We start from the raw sequence: 23519 nt of genomic DNA on the forward strand, positions 1-23519 counted from the left end.
CCCAATGGCCGGCGTTGTCATGGCAATCTGATGCTAACTGCAATGGAGTGAATCACAATGCCATGTATCGCTGCGTGCAGCGCGGCATATCCATTTATTTATATGTAATCATGGCAACCGTGAAGCCATAGAAACATACTTTTGCTTTTGTTAGGCAGAATCCCGTGCAGTTCCCTCAGGGAGCACTACCCAGGATTAGGACTAAAGGTGAGAGCAATAAAAATCCCCTTTGGTATCAGTCAGCACCACAAAGATTTAGTTGGTAGCTGTGGCTAAGCAGTCAGACTTATCTCAAGAGGGAGATGAGCAGTATTCAGGGTTTACACAATAGGTATCACAGCACTATGGAACAAGGAAACACTGACCAAAGCTTTGTATCAAAAAGAGAATATATACTTATTTTATACACATCTAGTCAACACATGAATCACATATGATAAAGCAAGTTAGGTTCAGTCAAGAAAAAGTATATACAACACCCTATTCAATTGTAGACAAGTTTGCGGTAGAGTGAAAACTGAGCAAAATGGCACAAGGAAAACCAACTACAAATGGCCCTCTAGCAATTTAACGAAAGGGAGGAAAAGGCCAAGTTAAACCGAAATATCTTCAGACACCCCCTAGCAACACTTCCCTGAAGTTTTGCGAACAAGTAATGCATAGTAACACTTTAGCAGAAAGATAAGTGAATGGAAACTGAGCAAAATGGCATTCCACAAGTTAAAACAGTAGGAAGGAAGAGGGGTTTAGAAGATTCAGGTGCATCAACACATTTCTCATTGAGAATCAATCTAGTGAGAGCAGATCTAACAAATCAGCCAGAGTCAATAGTCCTGAGCCAGAGTCAGTGGCACAGGACCAAGAGTTTAGGAGCAAAAATGTTCTTGTAGCTGCAGTCAAGTCTTTGGTAAACGAATATTGAAAAGGTAGATGCGAGGCGAAAGACAATGTTAAGAGAGAGGATGACTAACCCAACCAGTAGATAAAGGATTTAAAACACCTTTAGGGCTACCATGGGGAAAGGGAGGCCTGGCGGAACAATATACCTCAAACGTGAAGAAGTGGCTCCTGCGGTGGCGGTTGTTCCTGGTAGTTCCTGCAGGTCGAGGGGTCCAGCAGAGGAAGAGAGGCTCTCGTCGTGAAGGAAGTTTCGAGTCACTGCACTACCCAGGGATGAAACCAGCTGCGCTGCTGCCAAACGAAGTTTAAAAGGTACGCTCCTTTCAATCGTGGTCCAGGGCGATAGCTGCCTGGCTATCTGGTCTCCAAGTGCTGGGCACTGTCGATTCGACCAAGGGAGGTCCGAGGAAGTGATGGGTGAACTGGTTGGTCCCACCAGCTCAAGGGAAGAAGGCTCTTTCGATGAAGATCTCCTCTCATCGTGTGGAAGAAAAGTAGTGAGACGATCTGGGGTGGCTTCACCGATGGTGTAGATGCTGAAGATGTCTGTGACTTCTCTCCTCTTCGGTTCCGTAGTTCCAGTGGCTACGTCTTGCTCTTCCGGTCCTCAGGACCCTGCTTTTATGCAGAAAGAGACCCTTTCATACAGCTTAGCTGTCACTCACACACACACACACACACACAGTGGAGTGGTCTTCTTGGCGAGGGACCCTCCAGCCTATCAGGTTAGAGTGCGACCTGAGTTGCTGTGGCCATTATGTCCAGGGGTTCTACTCCCCCTCCCAAACAAGAGACCCACCCCAGACTCAGAGACGCCGAAAGGAGGGCTTCTTGGCAGGATCCCCGACCTGGGTTAGGAGTTTAGAGTAAGACACGAGAAAGAATTTATATCAAAGTTCTGGCAAATAAAACCTCCCGGAGTAAAGTTAATAATAAAATAACCCGGCGGTATGTTAGAGGCTGTCAGTAAAAGTGATAGCCTCGAACAATGGGAAAATCCCATAGGAAAATATTTGCGGTTGAATATTTATGATAGTAACCACTGCCACCAGCCAGAAACTTTAGAGAGAGGGACTTTAAGGTACTCCCTCGAAAATGAACCCAAGGGAAAAACGATTAGCCCTCCCTGTACCTCCATCGTAAAATGGGTTGTACTGGTTAAGTTTATGAGATTTGACTAGTAAAGTCAATGGGATCTTTACATGCCCTGGGAGACAGTAGTCAGTCCCAGGGTATGGAGTCTATGTTTGGGGGTCGGTACGACACCCCTATGTTACTGCACTGAGGGTGCTGTGTAACACATGTGAATAAAGATGGTTCCTATGGGTAAGAGAAAATCCCATAGGCATTAAACACAAAAATAGCCTAGAACACACATAGCAAAAATGCCTAATAGTGGGAAAAAGAGTCTCACTCTTAGCAGGTAAAAAGAAACAAACCCTTCAAATCCAGCAAAGCTGCTGGGGCATGCTATAGGCAAGGGAAATCAGCCATAGAATGAGAATTCTCCCTAACAGCTTTTAGTTGAAACTAAAAGGATTTTCAGAAGGAAATTTGCAACACGCAAGTATATGTAACTATGTCTCAAGGAGGCAAGTTCTTGTGCATGTGCAACCTATTTTGAGTGATCATAGACCTTTTAAATTATCTGTGCCAATGGATTTAATCCCGTCGCATGGAAACTTGGTTTCACTTTTAGTTTCCATGTGGAGGATTCACTGGGATTATATTCACTGAGATGTGTGCGTATACGATCTGCAAAAAGAGGCAGATTTTGTACCCGTACAGCCTGTATTCAACTGTCGGAACTGTATGTGCCGATTAATGTCAACACGGCAAGAAAATATGGAAAAAAATCAATTTCTGAAGCATGCATGTGCATGCAATGAAGTCTCCAAGAGGCAGGTTTTTATGAATGTAAGAACTACTGTGAGTTATCAGAGACCTGTTAAGTTGTACGTGCCAATAGAAGTGGTGGAATTAATCCTGTCTCATAAATATGGAAAAAGGTATCGCCACTAAAAGGATTCAAACTGTGATTGTGAACGACCATGCTGTGGTGCAGAAGGTTTCCTTAAAACCGGTATCAAGCATGTAAATCATACTTGAGGAATAAACTAGACTCAACGTTCTGTGGATCAAGATTAGTTTGAAAATCAGAGAAAGGATGAGGGTGGACAGCGGGTCATACAGGAGGTGAGAATCCCTCGTTTAGACCTCTATGATAAGTGTCTAGTCTGTATATCCATAGGGTCTCCTTTTGTAAAAGGCTTGCCAGGACATGTGAAGATTCTTTAACAACATCGAGGACCCACCATGTGATGTTTTCTACTGTGTGCTGATACTCTATCGAATGGGTCACTTGGGGTGCTCTCAAGGTTTTGCAGCGTATCCTCGACTTGTGTTCGCAAATCCTTATGTGAACAGGTCTGTTGGTTTGGCCTACGTACCTCAAACCACACGGACACTCAATACAGTAAATCACCTGTTTGGTTTTGCAGTTGGTTAGGTTAAGTAGGTTCCAGGTTTGACTACCAAAACAAAATCCTTTATCTTTTTTGTGAACTCGCAAGCTGTACAATTGCCATATAGACAGTATGCAGAGGTCATTCTGAGGTCCCGCAGGCCACATCATTGAGATGGGATTGGGTTGCTGGGCAATGGTCCAAAGTGCACTATTGCCAAGACAATCCCTGCGCCTGTTGTCCAAGTGTAAAAGTCTGAAGGGGTGCAGCCTATGATTTTTTTCTGCTTGGACTTGTGTTGGTCAGTTGCTGTTTCCAGTCTGTGGCCAGGCACTTGGCAGGCATTGGATGTCTGCGCTTTGGGATTTACGCCTCTTCGAGATGCTCTGCCTGTTTAAATTTTAGCCTGAGTGATGTACAATAGTCCAGTTCATTGTGTTGGATGTCTGCTTGCAGTCACAGTAATTTGCTATTATGATATTAACGCTACATAAGTTGATCCATTCCTCTATGAAATCTATATCATATTCCGGTGATATAGTAACCACATTTTTCTTAGCGTACTGACGAACACTTCTATATGATGCCACTTCCTGTTTGGTCAAGGTTGTGGGCCATTACATTCCGTGATGTCACTTGGGGATGAGGTCAAATGTGTCATCAGAGGTCAAGAGTCGTGTGATGTCACTTCCGCTACCCCAAGTATTTTGGTGAGATGACGTCTCTGGCTGGCACTCGGCCATATAGTTATTTGACTCTATATGAATCACTTTATGTCCTTGTGCTTCAAATTGTGTGCTGTCAGTTATTGTCCCAAGATCGATAAACATGTTTATTGTAGATGTTGTGTAGCTGCATGGTATGACAGCCTAAGGTGGCGCTTGTAGTGAGTATGACCTCACCACATAAATGAGGTTTCTTGGTAGCAGGTCCCAGCACTAGGGGACTCAGGTTCAAGCAAATATTAATGGCACCAAAGTCCAAAGATCACTGTCGAACAACTTCTTAAAGTGGAAAGGAGGGGCATAGAGGGAGTGGGAAAGGCACGTATTTTCAATTTGATTAACTTTAAGACAAGACAATGAGCTTCATTGCAGGTATGGCGGTGCAGGAAAAAACGGCTGTTACCACTGCATAACTGCATTACTGCTCCTCCGTACTGCAACTTTGGTGGTGAGGCTGATGAAAAACCTCCAGCAAAATGCTGTAGATAATTCTACGGCCTTCCCGCCCAAAATTCTCAAAATCGTCAGAATTACTGCTGGTGGTAATTCCACCACAATTCTCATGGAGCCCTATGGAGTTCATAAGCGGACGCTAACACCGCCATGCCATCACTTGTAATTCGGCCGTAATACCAACAGCGAGGCTGTAACAGTAATTCCATTTGGTGGTATTACGTCGGATTTACCACCAGAATACTGTCAAACTTATGAGGCCCAATATTATTTACTAAATACTGAAGAACGAAGGATGTGCTCAAAATGCTGAGTAATGCATTCATACAGGAGAGCTCAGAACATGTACAGTTTGCCCAGGATCACAGTAGGGCACTCCATACCCGTCCCAGTGCCCTCTTTCCCATGGGGTTCAAGTAAAGTAGGTTTAGGGACAGTCCTTCATATGCGAGAATGTGCCCAAAGCCCCCAACCCTTTTCCTGTTCACCTTGTCTTCACGCAACATATTCTGGCCAGATCTGGACTCTTGGCACAGTTTTGAAATTGCTAAAGGTGATCCCAGGTAAATAAAAAAACACAATTAACCAGGCGGCAGCAGCACATCTCGAGCCCATTACACAGATGCACACCACGTGGTGAATCTAAAAATAAGTGCAAATTAGAAAAATGCACAGGTTGCACTTTTTCCTTTGATTTTACTTGAGAAATGGGGGGACGCATTATCCTCCTAGGTTACCTGCACTTTTCAGGGGGGCTGCACAGCAGTGCAAACGATGAGCTGGCCAGCCCCCCTGCATACACCAGCAGTGGTGGAAATGGAAAACATCTGGTGGGGGATCCCACAAGACCCGGGGTGGGGGTGGAGTTTTGGGGTGGGCGGTGTCTGGGGAGGCGGGGTCCATAGGGGGCAGAGCTAACTGTTGACCTCCTATCAAAGGAAATCTCAAAAATAATAGTTTAAAACAGCACAATTTCTTTCATGCTGCTTCTTTTTCAAGCTATATATCAATTCCACTTTAAACCACTTGCATGGCACTGGTGCACCCAAAATATGATATCATTACCACTTGAAAACCGCTTGCTGTCCCATCTTCTGATGAGTTGTGAAGGCAAGGCATCGTTGCATGGGGAAAGTCTGCCATGCCCCTGGACAATACTAAGGAGCTGAGAGAAGGATCACTGAGGACAAACACAAGGAGACCCGCTGTTGGCAATTGCTTCCCTGCACTAGTAAGCAAAGTGCCCTGTTCCCACTAACTTGAGTGCAGTCAGTGCTAAGGAGCAAACAGGAGACAATCATAAGGCTGGAATACAACACTGCCTGCAATTACAAAAGCTTTATTTTGTTTGCCTTTTTTTACTGCTTGTCTAATATTAGTATTGTATTGGCAGTCACGGAAGTCACGGAAACTCCTCAAAACTCTTACTTTCTCTACCTCTATCTCTCTCCCTCCCCTGCTAATTCCCCCACTGCCACTGAGATTGCGGCCTGGTCCTTCATGAGTTATATAGGCTACCAGGCCATCTGCCCAGACAACACCAGCACCCACCCCCCTCAGGACTGTCCCTTGCCCCTCTCTGACTACTGGATGGCTGGGCACCCCCCCTTGTGAGTCCCCCGCCCTAGCACTTAGCCAGTGGCCTCCTTCCCTGGCACCCTATGGCACTTCCCCTCCAGGGCTTCCATTACCATGTGCCCATATCCTGATTCCCCCCTCTCTAATCCCCTCGCTTCTATCTCTCCTGCACCTCTCCTCACTTCACTTGCACGTTCCTAATGTCACAAGGCCTAGAAGGACCACTAGTGTTTATTTATTGTCATTGTTACTGCTTATTTACTCCCTTTCTCCCTCCCCACTTGTGTCTTGTGGCGTGTGGAAACAGTATTTGTTCTATAGGTGCCTTACAAATACTCATAAATAAATAAATAAATAAGTGGCACAGAATGTGATGGACTGGCCTTCTGTGTCTAAGTGATTTATGGACAGGCATTATGTGGCACAATAACTGATAGGCTAGCAGTCTTTGTCCAAATAACTCATGGTTTGCATTTTGTGGCATATTAAGTGATGGTCAAGCATTATATGCCTCAGTAACTCATGCGCATGCATGATGTGGCCCAGTAAGCAATAGAAAAGCATTCTGTGCCATAGTAACTCTGGGGCATGAATTATACGCACAGCAAGTGATAGATAGGCATTATGTACCTCAGTAACACAGGGACATGCATTATGTGGCACAGGAAGTGATAGATAGGCATTATGTACCTCAGTAACACAGGGACATGCATTATGTGGCACAGGAAGTGATAGACAGGCAGTGTGTACCTTAGGAACACAGGGACATGCATTATGTGGCACAGGAAGTGAAAGATAGGCATTATGTACCTCAGTAACACAGGGACATGCATTATGTGGCACAGGAAGTGAAAGATAGGCATTATGTACCTCAGTAACACAGGGACATGCATTATGTGGCACAGGAAGTGATAGATAGGCATTATGTACCTCAGTAACACAGGGACATGCATTATGTGGCACAGGAAGTGATAGATAGGCAGTGTGTACCTTAGTAACACAGGGACATGCATTATGTGGCACAGGAAGTGAAAGATAGGCATTATGTACCTCAGTAACACAGGGACATGCATTATGTGGCACAGGAAGTGATAGATAGGCATTATGTACCTCAGTAACACAGGGACATGCATTATGTGGCACAGGAAGTGATAGATAGGCAGTGTGTACCTTAGTAACACAGGGACATGCATTATGTGGCACAGCAAGTGATAGATAGGCAGTGTGTACCTTAGTAACACAGGGACATGCATTATGTGGCACAGCAAGTGATAGATAGGCATTATGTACCTCAGTAACACAGGGACATGCATTATGTGGCACAGGAAGTGAAAGATAGGCATTATGTACCTTACTAACACAAGGGTTATGTGGCAAAGCAAGTTATAGATAGGTATGCTGTGCTTTGGTAACTCGTGGACATGCATTGTGTGGCACAGAGAGTGATGGGTGGGCATTCTGTGCCTCAGCAAGTCATTGATATGGAGTATGTGGCACAGTACCTGATGGGTAATCATATTGTAACATGGTAACTTATGGATGTGCATTGTGTGGCATGGCACCCGATGGGTCATCATACTGTAACGTAGTAACTTATGGACATGTATTGTGTGGCACGGTACCTGATGGGTCACCATACTGTAATTTAGTAACTTATGGACATGTATTGTGTGGAACAGTACCTGATGGGTAATCATATTGTAACATGGTAACTCATGGACGTGCATTGTGTGCCACGGTACCCGATGGGTAATCATACTGTAACGTAGTAACATATGTACGTGCATTGTGTGGCACGGTACCTGATGGGTCATCATACTGTAACGTAGTAACATATGTGCGTGCATTGTGTGGCACGGTACCTGATGGGTAATCATACTGTAACATACTATCTTATGGATGTGCATTGTGTGGCATGGCACCCGATGGGTCATCATACTGTAACGTAGTAACTTATGGACATGTATTGTGTGGCACAGTACCTGATGGGTCATCATACTGTAATGTAGTAACTTATGTACATGCATTGTGTGGCACGGTACCTGATGGGTCATCATACTGTAACGTAGAAACCTATGGATGTGCATTGTGTGGCAAGGTACCTGATGGGTAATCATACTGTAATGTAGTAGCTTATGGGTGTGCATTGTGTGGCATGGTAGCTTACAGGGTTTTAATGTAGTAATTTATGGGCATGCATTGTGCGGCACGGTACCTGATGGGTAATCATATTGTAACATAGTAACTTATGGATGTGCATTGTACGAAATGGTATCTGATGGGTCATCACACTGTAACGTAGTAACTTATGGGCGTGCATTGTGTGGCATGGTAGCTGATGGGTAATCAAACTGTAAAAGTAGTAATTTATGGACGTGCGGTGTGTGGCACATACCTGATGATCACACTGTAACATAGTAATTCATGGGCGTGCATTGTGCGGCACGGTACCTGATGGGTCATCACACTGTGAAGTAGTAACTTATTGGCGTGCATTGTGTGGCACGGTAGCTGATGGGTATTCAAACGGTAACGTAGTAACTTATAGACGTGCATTGTGTGGCATGGTACCTAATGTAGTAACTTATTGGCCTACATTGTGAGGCACGGTACCTGATGGGTAATCATACTGTGACATGGTAACTTATGGACGTGCACTGTGTAGCACTATACTTGATTGGTCATCATACTGTAACTGTTACGCTCACCTGGTATACACGGGGGTGCCACACAATACTGGATGGAGGTATAAGCGCTATCCCGGACCCCTCTCTGCTTGGTTATGTGCCAGATGTTGGGTAGCACCTAAAACAGGAGAATGGAGAGTTAAGATACTGGTACTGTGATGGGTGGGCTCCCACCTCCCTCTGGTCCAAATTCCCTCCCTTGGGGTTATTGCTAAGCTTAGGTTTTTGTGCATTGAACTCTCCGTCCTTCGTCTCTGTGCAGGCGTTCTGTGGACCTAGTTGCTTCACTGGTCCATGTGCCCTTATGTCGGGTCCAGACCAGCTGTGACTCTACTATCTTTCAGGTGAGTTATAATGTCTTTTCTGTCTTTATTCTGTCTCTTTCTTTCCCTCCGTTTTCTCTGTCTTCTCGGCGTCTTGCTCCACTACACTGTTCCCTAACAATGTCTCTTTTTGTTTTCACAGGGATGGTTGCGATCGTCGGAGTTGCTGCGCCAATGGCAAAGAACACAGTGACTTATTGATGCACCGAGCGCTGCGCTGTTTATTGGTGTTAATTGCTAACCTGTATTCTCTTCTCTTCTTGTACAGGCGTAATGAGCGATCGAAGCACAGCTTGTCCAGGTAAGTGCTTTGTTAATGCTGACCTTGTTCCTTCCCCCTTGCAGGTTGCGGTGAAATCCAGAGTTGGGCGATGTAAGAGAAGCGCAGGATGGTTCCAAGGCCGATTACTTCACAGGTAAGTGTTCTTGCTTGCTAATGCTGTTCTTGTTCTTCCAGATTATTCATGGAATCCGGATCTAGGGCTTCGGGATTTGGCCGCCGGAGAAGCAGATGAGCAGGAGCTGGACACAGTGAGCGTTACGCTGCAAGAGTGCAGAATAGCACAAAGCGTGTTCTGCTGTTTGGGTGTGGTTTAAGTAGCCCAGGTAAAGTAGTTCCAGGCCAAGTAGTTCCAGGCCTAGCCACACCCAAAACACTAGACCGCATGGCTTGGTTCTAAAGAACTGAGCTGTGTAATATGCCTCCATGTTGGATTAAGATCCAGAACTGGTATTGCTTTATTCCTGATAATGAGCCTGGCACCAAAGGCGCCAGGACTAACTCCATGTATGTTTATGATGGAGTTTTAAGGCCCTTGGAGCCAGTGTGAAGGGCTTTAGCCCCACTGCTGCCAGGGGGTTGTTATACCTGAGGGTTTCAGGGGCATGGATCGTGACAGTAACGTTGTAAATTATGAACATGCATTGTTTGGCACGGTACCTGATGGGTCCTCATACTGTAATGTAGTAACTTATGGATGTGCAGTGTGCGGCACAGTATCTTATTAGAAATCGCACTGTAATGTAGTAACTTACGGATGTGCATTGTGCGGCACGTACCTGATGGGTCATCACACTGTGTCGTAGAAACTTATTGGCATGCATTGTGCAGCACGGTACATGATGGGTAATCACACTGTAATGTAGTAACTTATGGGCGTGCATTGTGCAGCACTGTACCTGATGGGTAATCACACTGTAACATAGTAACTTATGGGTGTGCATTGCATGGCACAGTTGCTGATGGGTAATCAAACTGTAACATAGCCACTTATGGACGTGCATTGTGTGGCATGGTACGTGATGGGTAATTATAATGTAACATAGTAACTTATTGGCCTGCATTGTGTGGCACGGTACCCGATGGGTAATCATACTGTAACGTAGTAACTTATGGACGCGCTTTGTGTGGCACTGTACCTGATGGATCATCAGACTGTAAGGTAGTAACTTATGGACGGGTATTGTGTGCCACGTTAGCTGATGGGTAATCATAATGTAACGTAGCACCTTATTGGCATGCATTGTGTTGCACGGTACCTGATGTGTAATCATACTGTAGCCTAGTAACTTCTGGACATGCACTGTGTGGCACTGTACCTGATTCATCATCATACTGTAACATAGTAACTTATGGATGTGCATTGTGTGGCACGGTACCTGATGTGTCATTATATTGTAATGTAGTAACTTATGGACATGCATTGTTGTGTGGCACGGTACCTGATGGGTGATCATACTGTAACTTAGTAACTTATGGGAGTGCATTGTGTGGCACGGTACCTGATGGGTATTCATACTGTAACATAGTCACTTATGGACGTGCATTGTGTGGCACGGTACCTGATGGGTCATTATACTGTGACATAGCAATTTATGGATGTGCATTGTGTGGCACGGTACCTGAAGGGTAGTCATACTGTAACGTGGAAACTTATGGGTGTGCATTATATGGCACTGTAAGTGATAGAATAGCATGGGGTGATGGGCATACATTATGCAGCTAAGTAAATGATGCACACAAATATTCAAGTGCATAGTAACCGATGCACGTGCATTCAGCGACACAATTGCTCATACACAAGTATTGATCGTCATATAGAGCTATGCACAATCATTCAGTGGCTCATTAAAGTAAGTGCTGCATAAGCGTTCAGTGGTAGGTATTCTCCTGCAGTGGCACAGCTCAAGCTGTCCTCCCACGTTGCACCGCGTCTATGCCCGAAGGCAGCGGCTTCCCACAGACTTGGCAGCATGCCGCAGTGGAAATACCCACATCATTCCTGAAGCGCCGTGAAAGTGGTCTTGACCCATTCTGAAGTCTGAATTCAGTGGCATATTAGATGCATAACATTGTCGGCATCATTATTACTGTTTAATTGACACCTGTGAATAAGCCACATGGAAGGGGTTAGGGGAGGGTATATGTGTATAAAAGGAGAGGGTTAACACTGCTCTATTGGTGCATCAACAACACTGTGGGTCCAACCTAACCACGTGCACCAAGTTCAGCAATAGCTCCTTGAAGTCCTTAGCTCTCATTTTGATCTCCCGACCAAGCACAAGACAAAGCCACTGCATCAGGGTGCACAGAACAGCAACGCGAAAACAGATAAAAGATCAAGGGCCTCATTACAACCCAGGCGGTAAGTTACCGCCTGGGGCGTACCTTTACCACCATGGCGTAAACTAGGTTTACGCCATGGTGGTTGGCGGACTTACCGCCCCATTCCGAGGTTGGCGGGGCGGTAAGTCCCCATTAACCCATTTACCCTTCCCCATTCCCATTTTTACCCCATAGGGCATAATGGGAGTGGGGAAGGCGTTAATTACGCCACCGTAAATTACGGTGGCGTAATTAACAACAAGGTCCCTTAGCGCCATGGATTTTAACAGCTGCTACAAGCAGGTGTTAAATCCTCCATGGCTCTAAGGGACCTCGGAATCAGGCGGTAAGGGTCGGCGCTGTTTACGCCGCCGTAAACCCCTTACCGCCTGGGTCGTAATGAGGCCCCAAGAGTTTAATGTTTCGACATGTTGTACGATGTAACAGGTCAGATACACAACTTGACCAAAACTTACACATGCAGGTGTGCAGGCAACTAATATAATGTGTACTTTACCGAACATACTAGGACCCTGTCAAAGCAAAGGCACAGGCCTGGGAAATCCGGAGTCAGAGAGGGGAATTTCACGAAGCAAATACTTTAGGAGGCAGCTCATTTTGGGAAGACATCCAGCAAGCGCCTCGTCACGAGATTAATGTGTTGCCCATCGTTGCCCGTCACCTCTTCTATTTTATTTTAATTTATTTTTACATTTGTAGAGCAAATGCATCGAGGCGCTGTTACACGAAACTTTATGTAGCATGATTCATGGTTACAAGGTGGTGGCAACATGTAAGGTTTCTTGGTTACAGATGCAGTTACAACAGTGGTGAAAAGACAGTGGAAATCTTGCTTAGTGGCAGATGATACTCTAGGAGTGTTACATAGTATACATTTCGGAGTCGTACACGTCATACAAATAGCTTTGTTTTAATGTCTTTACGGAAGGCTGGGTGAGAGTCAATCCCCCTGAGGTGCGTGGGTTGAGCATTCCAATGTGTTGCTGCCATGGCTGGGAAGCTAGAACCGCCTGCACGCACTCTCCGGGTCTTAGGCATGGAGATCAAGTTAGTGTAGGCCATTCCTGAGGGCCTGGAGGATGTTGGCTTAGCTATTCTTTGGGCCAGGTATGGGGGTGCCTGGTCATGGAGGCATTTAGGCGTGAGAGAGAGGATTTTAAAGATGATTCTCTCCTGCCTTCTACTGACTCGAGTAATGACTCCTGGAGATGACATTTGATGTGGGGTCTGTGTGAAGTTGTGGAACTCCTGCCATGCAATACTGGAAATAGCCATTGTGAAGAATCCTGTGTATGACATGTTTTGGACTACAACTCCCTTCAGCCCTAGGCATCATAGTCAACGGCGAGGGATCCTGGGATATGTAGTCAAAAACATCTGGAGAGATAGTTGCACCCCTCTACACTTTTGTAAAATATACAGTGCAGCAATCACCGTTTACTCCTTTTATTGTAAAAAGTGTAACCTTCCTTCACTCTTTCAGACAGATTATCGCAAAGCGTTTATGGGTACAAAACATGATTTCCATAGCATTTCTAATGGTGTGTGTCCGAGTAGAGCACAGCAACGTTGGAATATCTGCGATCCAGTCAGAAATAAACCTAGAGGGGGGACAGCTTTGAAATGCGCATGTGCCCACTTCTGAAGAGATCACATGCACTGCTCACCGAACCAATCAACATTCTTCTTTCATTTTTGCCAGAACGAGTTTTCAGATCTCCTCACACATATCCCAAAAGGAACTCGCAAACCCTTCATAAATGAAATCAGGGCCATACTAGCGTTCCCTCAAAGACATCCCACTAATCACGGTGATTTCCCGATTCCCTATTCCCATGGTTATCTCTCGTGCAGCCATCAGAGGGGGAAACATGACACACGGACAAGAAGCAACACACAGGGGCCACATCAGACACGCTTTAAATGTGTGCATGTGAAATTGTGCACAGGGTTAGCATAAAGTCAGAAATTGCTCTAGTGCAAAACACACGTGCTCTGAATGCGTCCCCCCTCTCACTCAATCCCTGCGCCCCCTGGCAAACTTTGCCCTAGTTCTAAAACCATTCTTTGTTAGCACTAGGGCAAACTTTGCCCTGGTGCAGAAAAGCATTGAAATAACAGGTTGTTGCCCAAAGTCATACTTTGCCCGAGTGCCAATATCATGCAAAATGGCTCTTGCGCAAAGTTCTGGTCTCCAAAACACTCAAGTGAAATGTTTAGCGAAAGCATTTGAAAGATCTCTTGGAAATGGCTCCTGTCAATTTATTTGTATAGTGAAGCTCCTTATCTCTGTCACCTGGACTCAGGAGCTCTGCTAGCGCCATCACCTAAACCATACCTAACTCGCAGCCTCATTTCACCTCTTTCACTTTGCGGGCCACATAGAAGATGCTCGAGGTGTGATCACAAACATCAAACATTTCTTTATCAAAATCTCTCTGCAGGACCTCAAGATCTACCATCGCGAAGCCTGTATCAGTGATTGCCTTCCGGATGAAGGCCTCGTCCAGGTTTAGAAGGGAGAAGCGCTTGGTCCCCGAGAGGAAGGAGGTGCTTCCCAAGATGTCGGTGACGATGAGGCAGCCCCCGACCTTGAGCAGCGATGAGAGGTTCCTGAGAACTTTCCGGTAGGTATCCTGGTCCTTGCAGGCACACTCCAGGCACCCCAGAGTGGTCACGCAGTCCACCTGCGGTAGGAGCAATGGCTCCAGCGGGTTGCTCTTCGTGACGTCACATTTTACGATCCGTTTGAGGGTTTTCCTCAGTTTCTCTTGTTTTCCAACAATGTTATCACTGAAATAAATTAGAACATAGAGCATGAGGGAAGGCCAATTAAAATACAGCATTGGATCATAACTCTAAAGCTGGGAGCTCATAGACCCTGCTTATCATGTGACTGCCTTGCATATAAGTACTACTCTTTCTTGTTCTGTGAGTAGGCAACAGACAGGAGACTAAATATGGAGAGAGAGAAAGAAGGAGAGGGGTGAGGGAAGGAGGGAGAGAGAGAGGGAGTAGAGGAGGGAAAGAGGGAGATAGAGAGTGATAGAAAGATGGAGAGACAGAGAGATGGAAAGAGTGTGAAAGAGACAGAGGAGAAAGAGAGCGAGAGAGAATGATAGAGAGGGGGAGAAAGAAAGCGAAAGCGAGACAGAGAGAGAAAGCGAGAGACAGAGAGAGAAAGACGAGGGAGAGAGAGAGACAGAGAAAGAGAGAGAAAGACAAGGGAGTGGTAGAGAGAGGGCGAGTGAGAGAGATACAGAGAGAAAGAGACAGAGAGGAGAGGGGAGGGGAGTGGAAGGAGAGGAGGGAGTGGGAGGGGACAGATATGCAGATACAAAAGAGAGAGGGGAAGAGACACTGCCCACTCTCCTCTGCCAAACTAGTGACCCTAATTGGAATCTATTGGCAGGTGAAAAGTTGGGGATCACTCTGCTACTCATGTGACAGTATTAGATACATGATTGCATATAATGATTAGAGATGGCTGCAAAGATCGTCTACCAAAAAACCACCTCACCAGAAGGGGTTAATATAATGGAAACAGAAAGCTATGTAACAGGGTGTGCACTGGTAAATAAGATTACTCCAAACGTATAACTGTTTTATGAGCAATTGAATTATCTACACAATAATAATAATAATAATAAGAAGAAGAAGAATGAAATGTCTTCTGGAAGCCATCTACCGTGCAGTCTGCACACCGCTGCCTTCACACAGTGCTGGCCATAGAGAAACCTTTTAATATTCACATGTGGTGCATAGCCCACTGTTGGCCTCCGCCGCACGTGGCGTAGGTGCACCTTTACCCCAGCTTGTTCAGATCACAATGTTTCCTTTAAGAATATATTGATTCAGATTGGCGGACCCAGCTTTGGTGTCTAATAGGTTCTGCAGAGACACTGGGAAAACGAAGGCTCCGAATGAGAAGTTCTGGTGCTAGCCCAGTTTCTCTGCCCAAACTCGAGCTACTCGAGGCCAGGTCTCAAGGACTGTGTTATAGTCATTGTTCAGTAAATATCCAAGCTTACCATAAGGCTCTGAACAAGCACTTTCTAAAGGCAGCGCATTGGGATCCCAGTTTACAGAGAAACTTGTGTAGGCCCTACAAGTTCTTTTCATTTGTTCGTTAAGCAATTTGATGCTCTGCCTTTTTAAAACGTTGCAGGCTAGCACAATTGCTATCTAATAACACACTCTCTGCTATATTTTTAGATGCACATTATTTGAGGATCTGCAGAAAATCCTACATTAAGAAAAATAAACAAATTGTTACAACACGAGGCTGAAAGGAGCGAGAAGGGGAGAGATGGGCCAGAAAGCAGAGGGAAGGCAGCCGGCCAGAAGAGTGGTTCTGGGCCAGAAATCTGAGAGGAAACAGTGTGCCAGAAAGCAGAGGGGGAGCAGCTGCAGATTGGGGGAAAAGGATAGCGGACGAGTGTGATAATATGGTAGAAAAGAAAGGATGCAAGAGTGAGCGAGAAACAGTGAAGGACTGCAGATTTCAGGAAGAACTGGGAAGCGCAAGGCATGGGTTGGGAGTGTGGCAGGGACTAGGGAGTTTCTCCTGAAGTCTCCAGTCTGGGAAGTTTGATTTGTGACTTGCAGTGTGACCGAGCAGGTGAGTACGTGCATGTCTGGCAGACTGCGATTTGTGGGAGTGTAAGTTGTGATGGGGAACTGGTGAGTGTGATGGGTGTTGTTGAGTGGGGTCTGTGGGTGGTTGGGGGCTTGGAGAACATAGAAAGGGAATATTTTCAACAGGCATTCACATTAAACCAAAAAAGTAGAGGAAAAGAAAAACTGTTCTTTCAAGCCAGGGACATCTGGAACTCTTTCAATTAAACTGAAAGAAAATATGCAAATAAAGACAACCTGACTCGCTTGTAGTCTCAGACCCAGCCTATTTCTTGTAACCTACGAATTGTACACCATTATCCTTTAATCAATACAACATTTGCTACAAAAATGCTAAAACGAATACAATTTTTGCCACAAAATGTGCTTTTTTTATGCTGCCAGATGTTCACTTTCATGCTGCAATATCAAAGTTCTCTGGATAAAATGTTGTGGATACAATAAAGTGAAAACAGCTTATCGAATTAAGCAATAAGCCCCTCACCGCGGGGGCATTACTGAGTCAGGTAATGTTCCAGGGCCCATAGTTACAGGCCTGAGCGAAGCGAGGGCCTTAACAAAGGTCTGGGGCATTACCTGACTCGGTAATGCCCGGCGGTGAGGTACTTATTGCTATTAGTACCCTGGCCCGCAAGGCTGGGGTACTAATAGCATTCTTTTTCTGTTCCAACAGAAAAAAAAGAAAGAAAATGTCCAAAAAAATGGCCGCAGGGGAAAAGGGAGTCTGTTTTCCCTTTCCATGGCAGCCATTGGGAGTAGACGCGCTGGGGACAGAAGTGCTCCCAGCACATTTGCTCATGAAAATGGTGAAAAAAGAAGGCAAGTGGGGTTGGGACGGCAGGGAGGGGATTGTTTGGAAGCAAGGGGGGGAGAAAACACTTACCTGAATCCCCGGCGGAGAGGAAGGCTGCCTCCAGCCATGTTGCGGCTCGGGATGCCACACCCCCCCGCCGGGGATATGAAGACGAGGGAGTCCTCGTCGGGTAATGCCCCGGCGAGGGCCAATTAGATTGTCTGTTACATTCTGAATGACCCTCACGGGTGCTAATGGTGTTACAAATAATCATTTACATTCATAACTGTAAAGAAATTGCATTATTGGGGCTGTGAGACATGCAGAACCACATGTTCAACATACCTTTAATTCTCGTAAAAACGTACATTACAAAGGTTTTACCAATGAGAACACATTCCACTCAGTACTACTGTCTGTTATCTCAGCCTTTCATCATTCTGAGGTCGATAAATTGGATACCAATAAGATGGGTCACAAGAATGCCTATTATTAAGGTCTTAGACGCAGGAAGAACCTGCCGTGAAATAACACATGATATTGTGCCAATATTGGGAGAGTTTGTACCTGCGCCCTTCCAGCTCACAGACAAACTTCACAGCTGGGGTCCAATCGAACATCCCCGGTTCGTTCTTAAGCCATTTCACCAGGTACTGGCGGTTGCGGTCGGTGAAGTCAGCAGCGATGATCTCCTTGAAGGCCTCGCAGGCCGACAACTCTTGATAAATGGCGGGTCCTGGGCCAATGTCTATCAGAGTGTCCCCCTTCACGCCCCCTGAGACCAAAAAGAGACGTTAGGGAAGCGTATGTCCCCAAACTGCGATTGGGGGAGTGGTTTCAGAGAGGAAACGTCAACAAACGTGCTGCTCGCGTTCAATGATTTTTGCAAAGGTGTCATTACAAGACCCACACCATGAACAGAACTCGCTTTGCTCTACCATTTAATGACTGCTCAAGCACTTAGTTATCCATTCTTGTGGGCTTGTCAATAATGTTGATAGGGGCCCGGGGCATTAATGGTGTTGCTTCTGATGGAGTATCTGCATGATTCTTTACGATTTATATCCACCGTAGAGACTCAAATATTCAAATATTATTTATCCTGGAGATATAACAGCTAAATGCATTGAAGACAGGTACATAGATAAACAAAGACTCACTGTGCTGTGATTCACCACCTTGGCGGTTACCACTAGTGCCGTAGACCCAGTCACCATCCCTCCCACTCTCCCGATGAACGTCCCTATGTTATCTTTGGGGCTCTTCACAGTTGCTATTGGTGTTAATGTTCTAATACCTCTAAATACCCTCAGAGACACCCTCGAAAGCCAGGATCAGTGCCGCTGTTCACAGTATTATCACACACCCTCTCCACTGCCAGTATCAGTGCTGATGTGCACAGTGTAAATGCCTCTAAATGCCATCAGAACCACCCTGCACAGCCATGATCAGTGCCGCTGTTCACAGTATTATCACACACCATCTCCACCGCCAAGATCAGTGGTGATGTGCACAGTGTAAATGCCTCTAAATGCCATCAGAACCACCCTGCACAGCCATGATCAGTGCCACTGTTCACAGTATTATCACACACCCTCTCCACTACCAATATCAGTGCTGATGTGCACGATGTAAATGCCTATAAATGCCATCAGAACCACCCTGCACAGCCATGATCAGTGCCACTGTTCACAGTATTATCACACACTCTCTCCACTGCCAATATCAGTGGTGATGTGCACAGTGTAAATGCCTCTAAATGCCATCAGAACCACTCTCCACAGCCATGATCAGTGCCAGTGTTCACAGGATTATCACACACCCTCTCCAATGCCAAGATCAGTGCTGATGTGCACAGTGTAAATGCCTCTAAACGCCATCAGAACCACTCTCCACGGCCATGATCAGTGCCAGTGTTCACAGTATTATCACACACCCTCTCCACTGCCAAGATCGGTGCTGATGTGCACAGTGTAAATGCCTCTTTCCCCTGCCAGGATCGGTGGTGATGTGCACAGTGTAAATGCCTCTCTCCCCTGCCAGAATCGGTGCTGATGTGCACAGTGTAAATGCCACTCTCCACTGCCAGGATCAGTGCTGATGTGCACAGTGTAAATGCCTCTCTCCACTGCCAAGATCAGTGCTGATGTGCACAGTGTAAATGCCTCTCTCCACTGCCAGGTGCACAGTGTAAAAGCCTCTCTGCACTGCCAAAATCAGTGCTGATTTGCACAGTGTAAATGTCTCTCTCCACTGCCAGGATCAGTGCTGATGTCCACAGTGTAAATGCCTCTCTCCACTGCCAGGATCAGTGCTGATGTCCACAGTGTAAATGCCTCTCTCCACTGCCAGGATCAGTGCTGATGTGCACAGTGTAAATGCCTCTCTCCACTGCCAAGATCAGTGCTGATGTGCACAGTGTAAATGCCTCTCTCCACTGCCAGGTGCACAGTGTAAAAGCCTCTCTGCACTGCCAGAATCAGTGCTGATTTGCACAGTGTAAATGTCTCTCTCCACTGCCAGGATCAGTGCTGATGTCCACAGTGTAAATGCCTCTCTCCACTGCCAGGATCAGTGCTGATGTGCACAGTGTAAATGCCTCTCTCCACTGCCAGAATCAGTGCTGATGTGCAGAGTGTAAATGCCTCTGAAAGCATTCAGGGATTCTCTTCAAAGCTATGATTAGTTCTGGTGCACAAAGTGTCATTAATTCTAAATACTGTCAGTGCCACTCTTTGCTGCACCATCAGTGCTGACATTTCCAGGGTCAATGCCACTAAACACGTCCACTGCCACACGCCACAGCCACCACCAGGGTGGATGTCACCAGTGTGGTTCTTATTATGCCTAACATGCTTACTGGAAGAGATTATTAGAGGTGAACATATTACCATTTTAAAAAGAGATGGTGTACAATGTTATTACAATTCAATAATTATTTTTGTTTTTATAGCAGACGCCCCATCCCCCTTAAGGAGCCTGTGTTTTTTCCCTGGTCGGGTTGCTGTCAGCAACAGGGATGGTTCTAGCAAACGCACAGTTGGCAAAAGGACTCTCGCCCACATAAAAAGAGACACAGACACACAGTGGCAGAGAGAGAAAAAGAGACATACCAGAAGAGGGCTCAGAGAGTGATAGAGAGAGAAAGCAAGACCCCTAGCGTAGGCTAATAATATGCCTTTCACAGCTAGTTTTGCTTCAAGGTTATATATTGTGATGGCACAGGAGAGCACGAAACAATGGCATGGGTGCTGTGGGTAGGGAGTGAAACCTGGTCCCACCACCCTTTTGTGAGCCTGGCCAATCAACCTCCCCTTAACGACCACAAGACACAAGTAAAAGATAAGAAAAAGGTTGGGATCAGTATTTCTAGTGCCCAAAGTGTAGCTCAGGCGCTGCTTTTGGCAGTGGTGGAATGGGGAGAGGGCTCTTGGGAACGGCGCTCCTCTACTTTTAAGTTTTACTGTTCCTATACTTTTATTTTGAAAAGAAGCTGTTTCGGAATGGTTTCGTTTTAAAATAAAAGTGTAGGGAGAAGCGAAACGTGCACTTCAGTGCACTGCACTTAACGTTCCCTTAAACAGGCGAGGTGTGTGCATACCTCTCAACCTTTTTTAATACCAAGGCGGGTGAAAACCCAGAAAGGCAATAAACATAAAAGTAGGACTGCCGTAAAAACATGAAACGGCAATCCTACTTCTATGTCGCTGACCTTTTACCGGAGGGGGGTGGGGAGGAATGCTCCCAGGCACAATCCTCTCATTGGAGGAGAGCGCCAGGGAGGGGAAGGGGGAGGAAATGGGGGCGTGAAAAGCATGACACTTGCTTTTCACGCCTCCATTCGCGCAGGAAGAGTCGCGCTGGGACCCGATTTCGGGATCTCGAAATCGGGTCCCGGCAAAAATATGAATCGTAGCTCCCACCTTTGCCAAGGCGGGTGAAACAGATGAGCTGGCGGGTGGGCGGGTGTGTAGATGCTTTGGCGGGTGACACCCGCCAAAAGCGGGTGAGTTGAGAGCTATGTGTGTGTGTTTGTCGGCCGGGTTACGTGTGGGAAGGGGCATGGCGATGGGGGTTGGGAGGCGGGCAGGGCATCCTTGCACTGCTTCTTTGCATACATTTCCACCACTGGTTTTTGGGGGCCCTCTGGCTTACCTGTTGTGAACGCTTCGTGGAGCTTTCTCAAGGCGAACTCCATGAAGCCGTCCTTGATGAAGACGCCTTTCCCAGCCCCGTAGTAAGTCTCCAAATAATCAGTTGGATCAAAGTCCTGCTGATAGGTTTGCTTCCCAGTGAAGTCGGACGCCATCTTGTGGGTTAAGGTACTTCGGGTTGATAGTATTCGGGGCCCTTGTTGCCTGGCTGTGTGGAACAGCACCGGCCTGCAGTCCCAGGGAACAGAGCTGTTACTGAGCTCCGAAAGAATGCAGGCCTGGAACAGAATCAAACTGCTGCAAAAGAGCTTTTTATAGAGCGAGCGAGGGCGTCCGTGGGGGAGCTTGCCAAAAGTCCAAAAGTGACCCCGGGGAGCTTGCCAAAAGTCCAAAAGTGACCCCGGGGACAGAAAAGAGCATGAATAGTGTCATCCATGAAATGGAACTGTCTCTAATTCACTCCAGGACGTTGCTCTGGGGGAAGGGTCCTCTGAGCAGTCAAAGCTTCTATACACATCTGTGATATCGTATATATGTGTATAGCACGGCATTCACTTTATTTATTATGTATTGGGTATTTATAATGAGCCTATACAGAAAGTGGCGTTTCAAGGCTAGCTCCACCCCCTGCCCTCTCCCCGCCCCCTTCTCATCTGATCTATTGCATGTCTGCTCCTTTGCTAACCTTTCTTACTCAGACAGCCACACCTATAGAGAATGACAGGAGACAGATGCCCCAACGATTCACAGAGATGAATAACCTACTTGGCCTTCTGGCTCCACACCTCTGCAATTCACTGAATCAGGTGTGAAGTCCGCTTCAGGAAATCGATCAGAGCTCGACTAAGGCGCTGGCGCTGTTGGGGGGCTGTTCTCCTGCTTCTAATCTTATCTACAATCTTATCTACAAGGCCTTTAGAGATGCGATGCAGGCATGCTGTCCCGAAGTGCACACAGCCGTTCTTTGCAGAACATGCAAAGTTGGTTAGAACGTTGCATTTTTACTCTCGAAACTGTCAGCTGGGTTGTGAGGTCTCCCATGGTTCAGCATTGCCCCTTCTCCTCTTTTAAACAATTCGGCTTAAACAAGTGAAGTCATTCACCGTCCCAGTGTGTTTCTACGCTGATGTTACACAACTGACATTGAAACAATGCGCCTCATTACAAATCAGGCGGTCCGGAAATAACGGTGGCGGTAAACCCGCCGCCACTGTTAATTCCGGACCGCTCGATCCCGACTCCTGCAGGCGGGAGGTGATGTTCCCGCCAGGTCTGACCTGGCGAGTTTAACACCGCCCGCCTGCAGGCGGACAAGGAAACACCAGCACCATCACGAGATGCTGCCGGTGTTTCCATGATCCCCATTCCCATCGAGTCCTATAGGACTCGATGGGAATGGGGATTAACACCATTCCGCCTCTGTGATTCCCGGGAAACCGGGGTTGTAATGCCCCGGTAATTCCGGGAATCACGGAGGCGGAATGGTAATATGAGTCCGGCGGTAACCAGGTGGTTTTACCGCCTCGGTTACCGCCGGACTCGTAATGAGGCCAGAATGCAAGCCTGCTGCTGCGTTTTACAGGATGTCTGCTGCTTGTTTGTGGCTAGCTTTAGGCCAACAACTTGAAGATGGGACAAAGAGACTCATTACGAGTCTGGTGGAATCCTGGCGGTAATACCACTGAGATAACACCAAACAGTATTACCGTTACCACCACTTGGTCCAGCGGTATTACCACCGGTGGTATTACCAATGGTGGTATTACCACTGGATTGCAAGTGGTGGTAGGTGGTGTTAGTCCCCATTAATTATAGTACATAGGACCCCATGGGCTTTCCACGGTATTAGAACTGTTGGTAATACCGCCGATTTGCAGGTTTTCCGGCATTAAGCAGAGGATCTACCTCCAGCATTCTGCTAGAGGTGTTTCCCGTGCCTTACCTCCAAGCCTGTTGTTCATCGTTGTGGTAATGTGGTGGTAATGCAGTGGTAACTCTGTTACCACTGCACTACCACACTGCCAAACCCGTAACAATGCTTCTCAGAGCAGTGCATGTACGAAACAAGTACTACTGAAGTTCTGCAAGTCACATCGCTGGCCAACCCCACTAGGCTTCTAATATTGGAGAAATAGATCTCATTACGAGTTTGGTGGCATATCAGCGGTAATACCACT

The 23519-nt window shown here is 46.5% G+C and overlaps 1 protein-coding gene across 1 annotated transcript; it reads right to left on the reverse strand.

Annotated features, from left to right (window-relative positions):
- Positions 1–13189: 13189 nt before the first annotated feature.
- On the reverse strand, positions 13190–21592 carry LOC138487699 (indolethylamine N-methyltransferase-like). The gene is made up of 3 exons (XM_069614225.1): positions 21344–21592; positions 17756–17963; positions 13190–14550 (listed from the first exon to the last, which is right to left on the reverse strand). Exons 1-3 carry the CDS (start codon positions 21495–21497, stop codon positions 14109–14111), a joined length of 804 nt encoding a protein of 267 aa, XP_069470326.1. The 5' UTR covers positions 21498–21592; the 3' UTR covers positions 13190–14108.
- Positions 21593–23519: the final 1927 nt, after the last annotated feature.

The sequence above is a fragment of the Ambystoma mexicanum genome, chromosome 9 (genome assembly GCF_040938575.1).
Source record: "Ambystoma mexicanum isolate Mex_15411 chromosome 9, UKY_AmexF1_1, whole genome shotgun sequence".
Lineage (NCBI taxonomy): Eukaryota > Metazoa > Chordata > Amphibia > Caudata > Ambystomatidae > Ambystoma > Ambystoma mexicanum.

Bases quoted from the DNA above. Each gene is read 5' to 3' on its own strand.
- LOC138487699 (XM_069614225.1), bottom strand. From the start codon at position 21,497: ATGGCGTCCGACTTCACTGGGAAGCAAACCTATCAGCAGGACTTTGAT. The intron at 17,964-21,343 runs GTAAGCCAGAGG...TTTTGGTCTCAG, and splicing joins CCACGAAGCGTTCACAACAG to GGGGCGTGAAGGGGGACACT. The intron at 14,551-17,755 runs GTACAAACTCTC...AATTTATTTCAG, and splicing joins TGTGAGCTGGAAGGGCGCAG to TGATAACATTGTTGGAAAAC.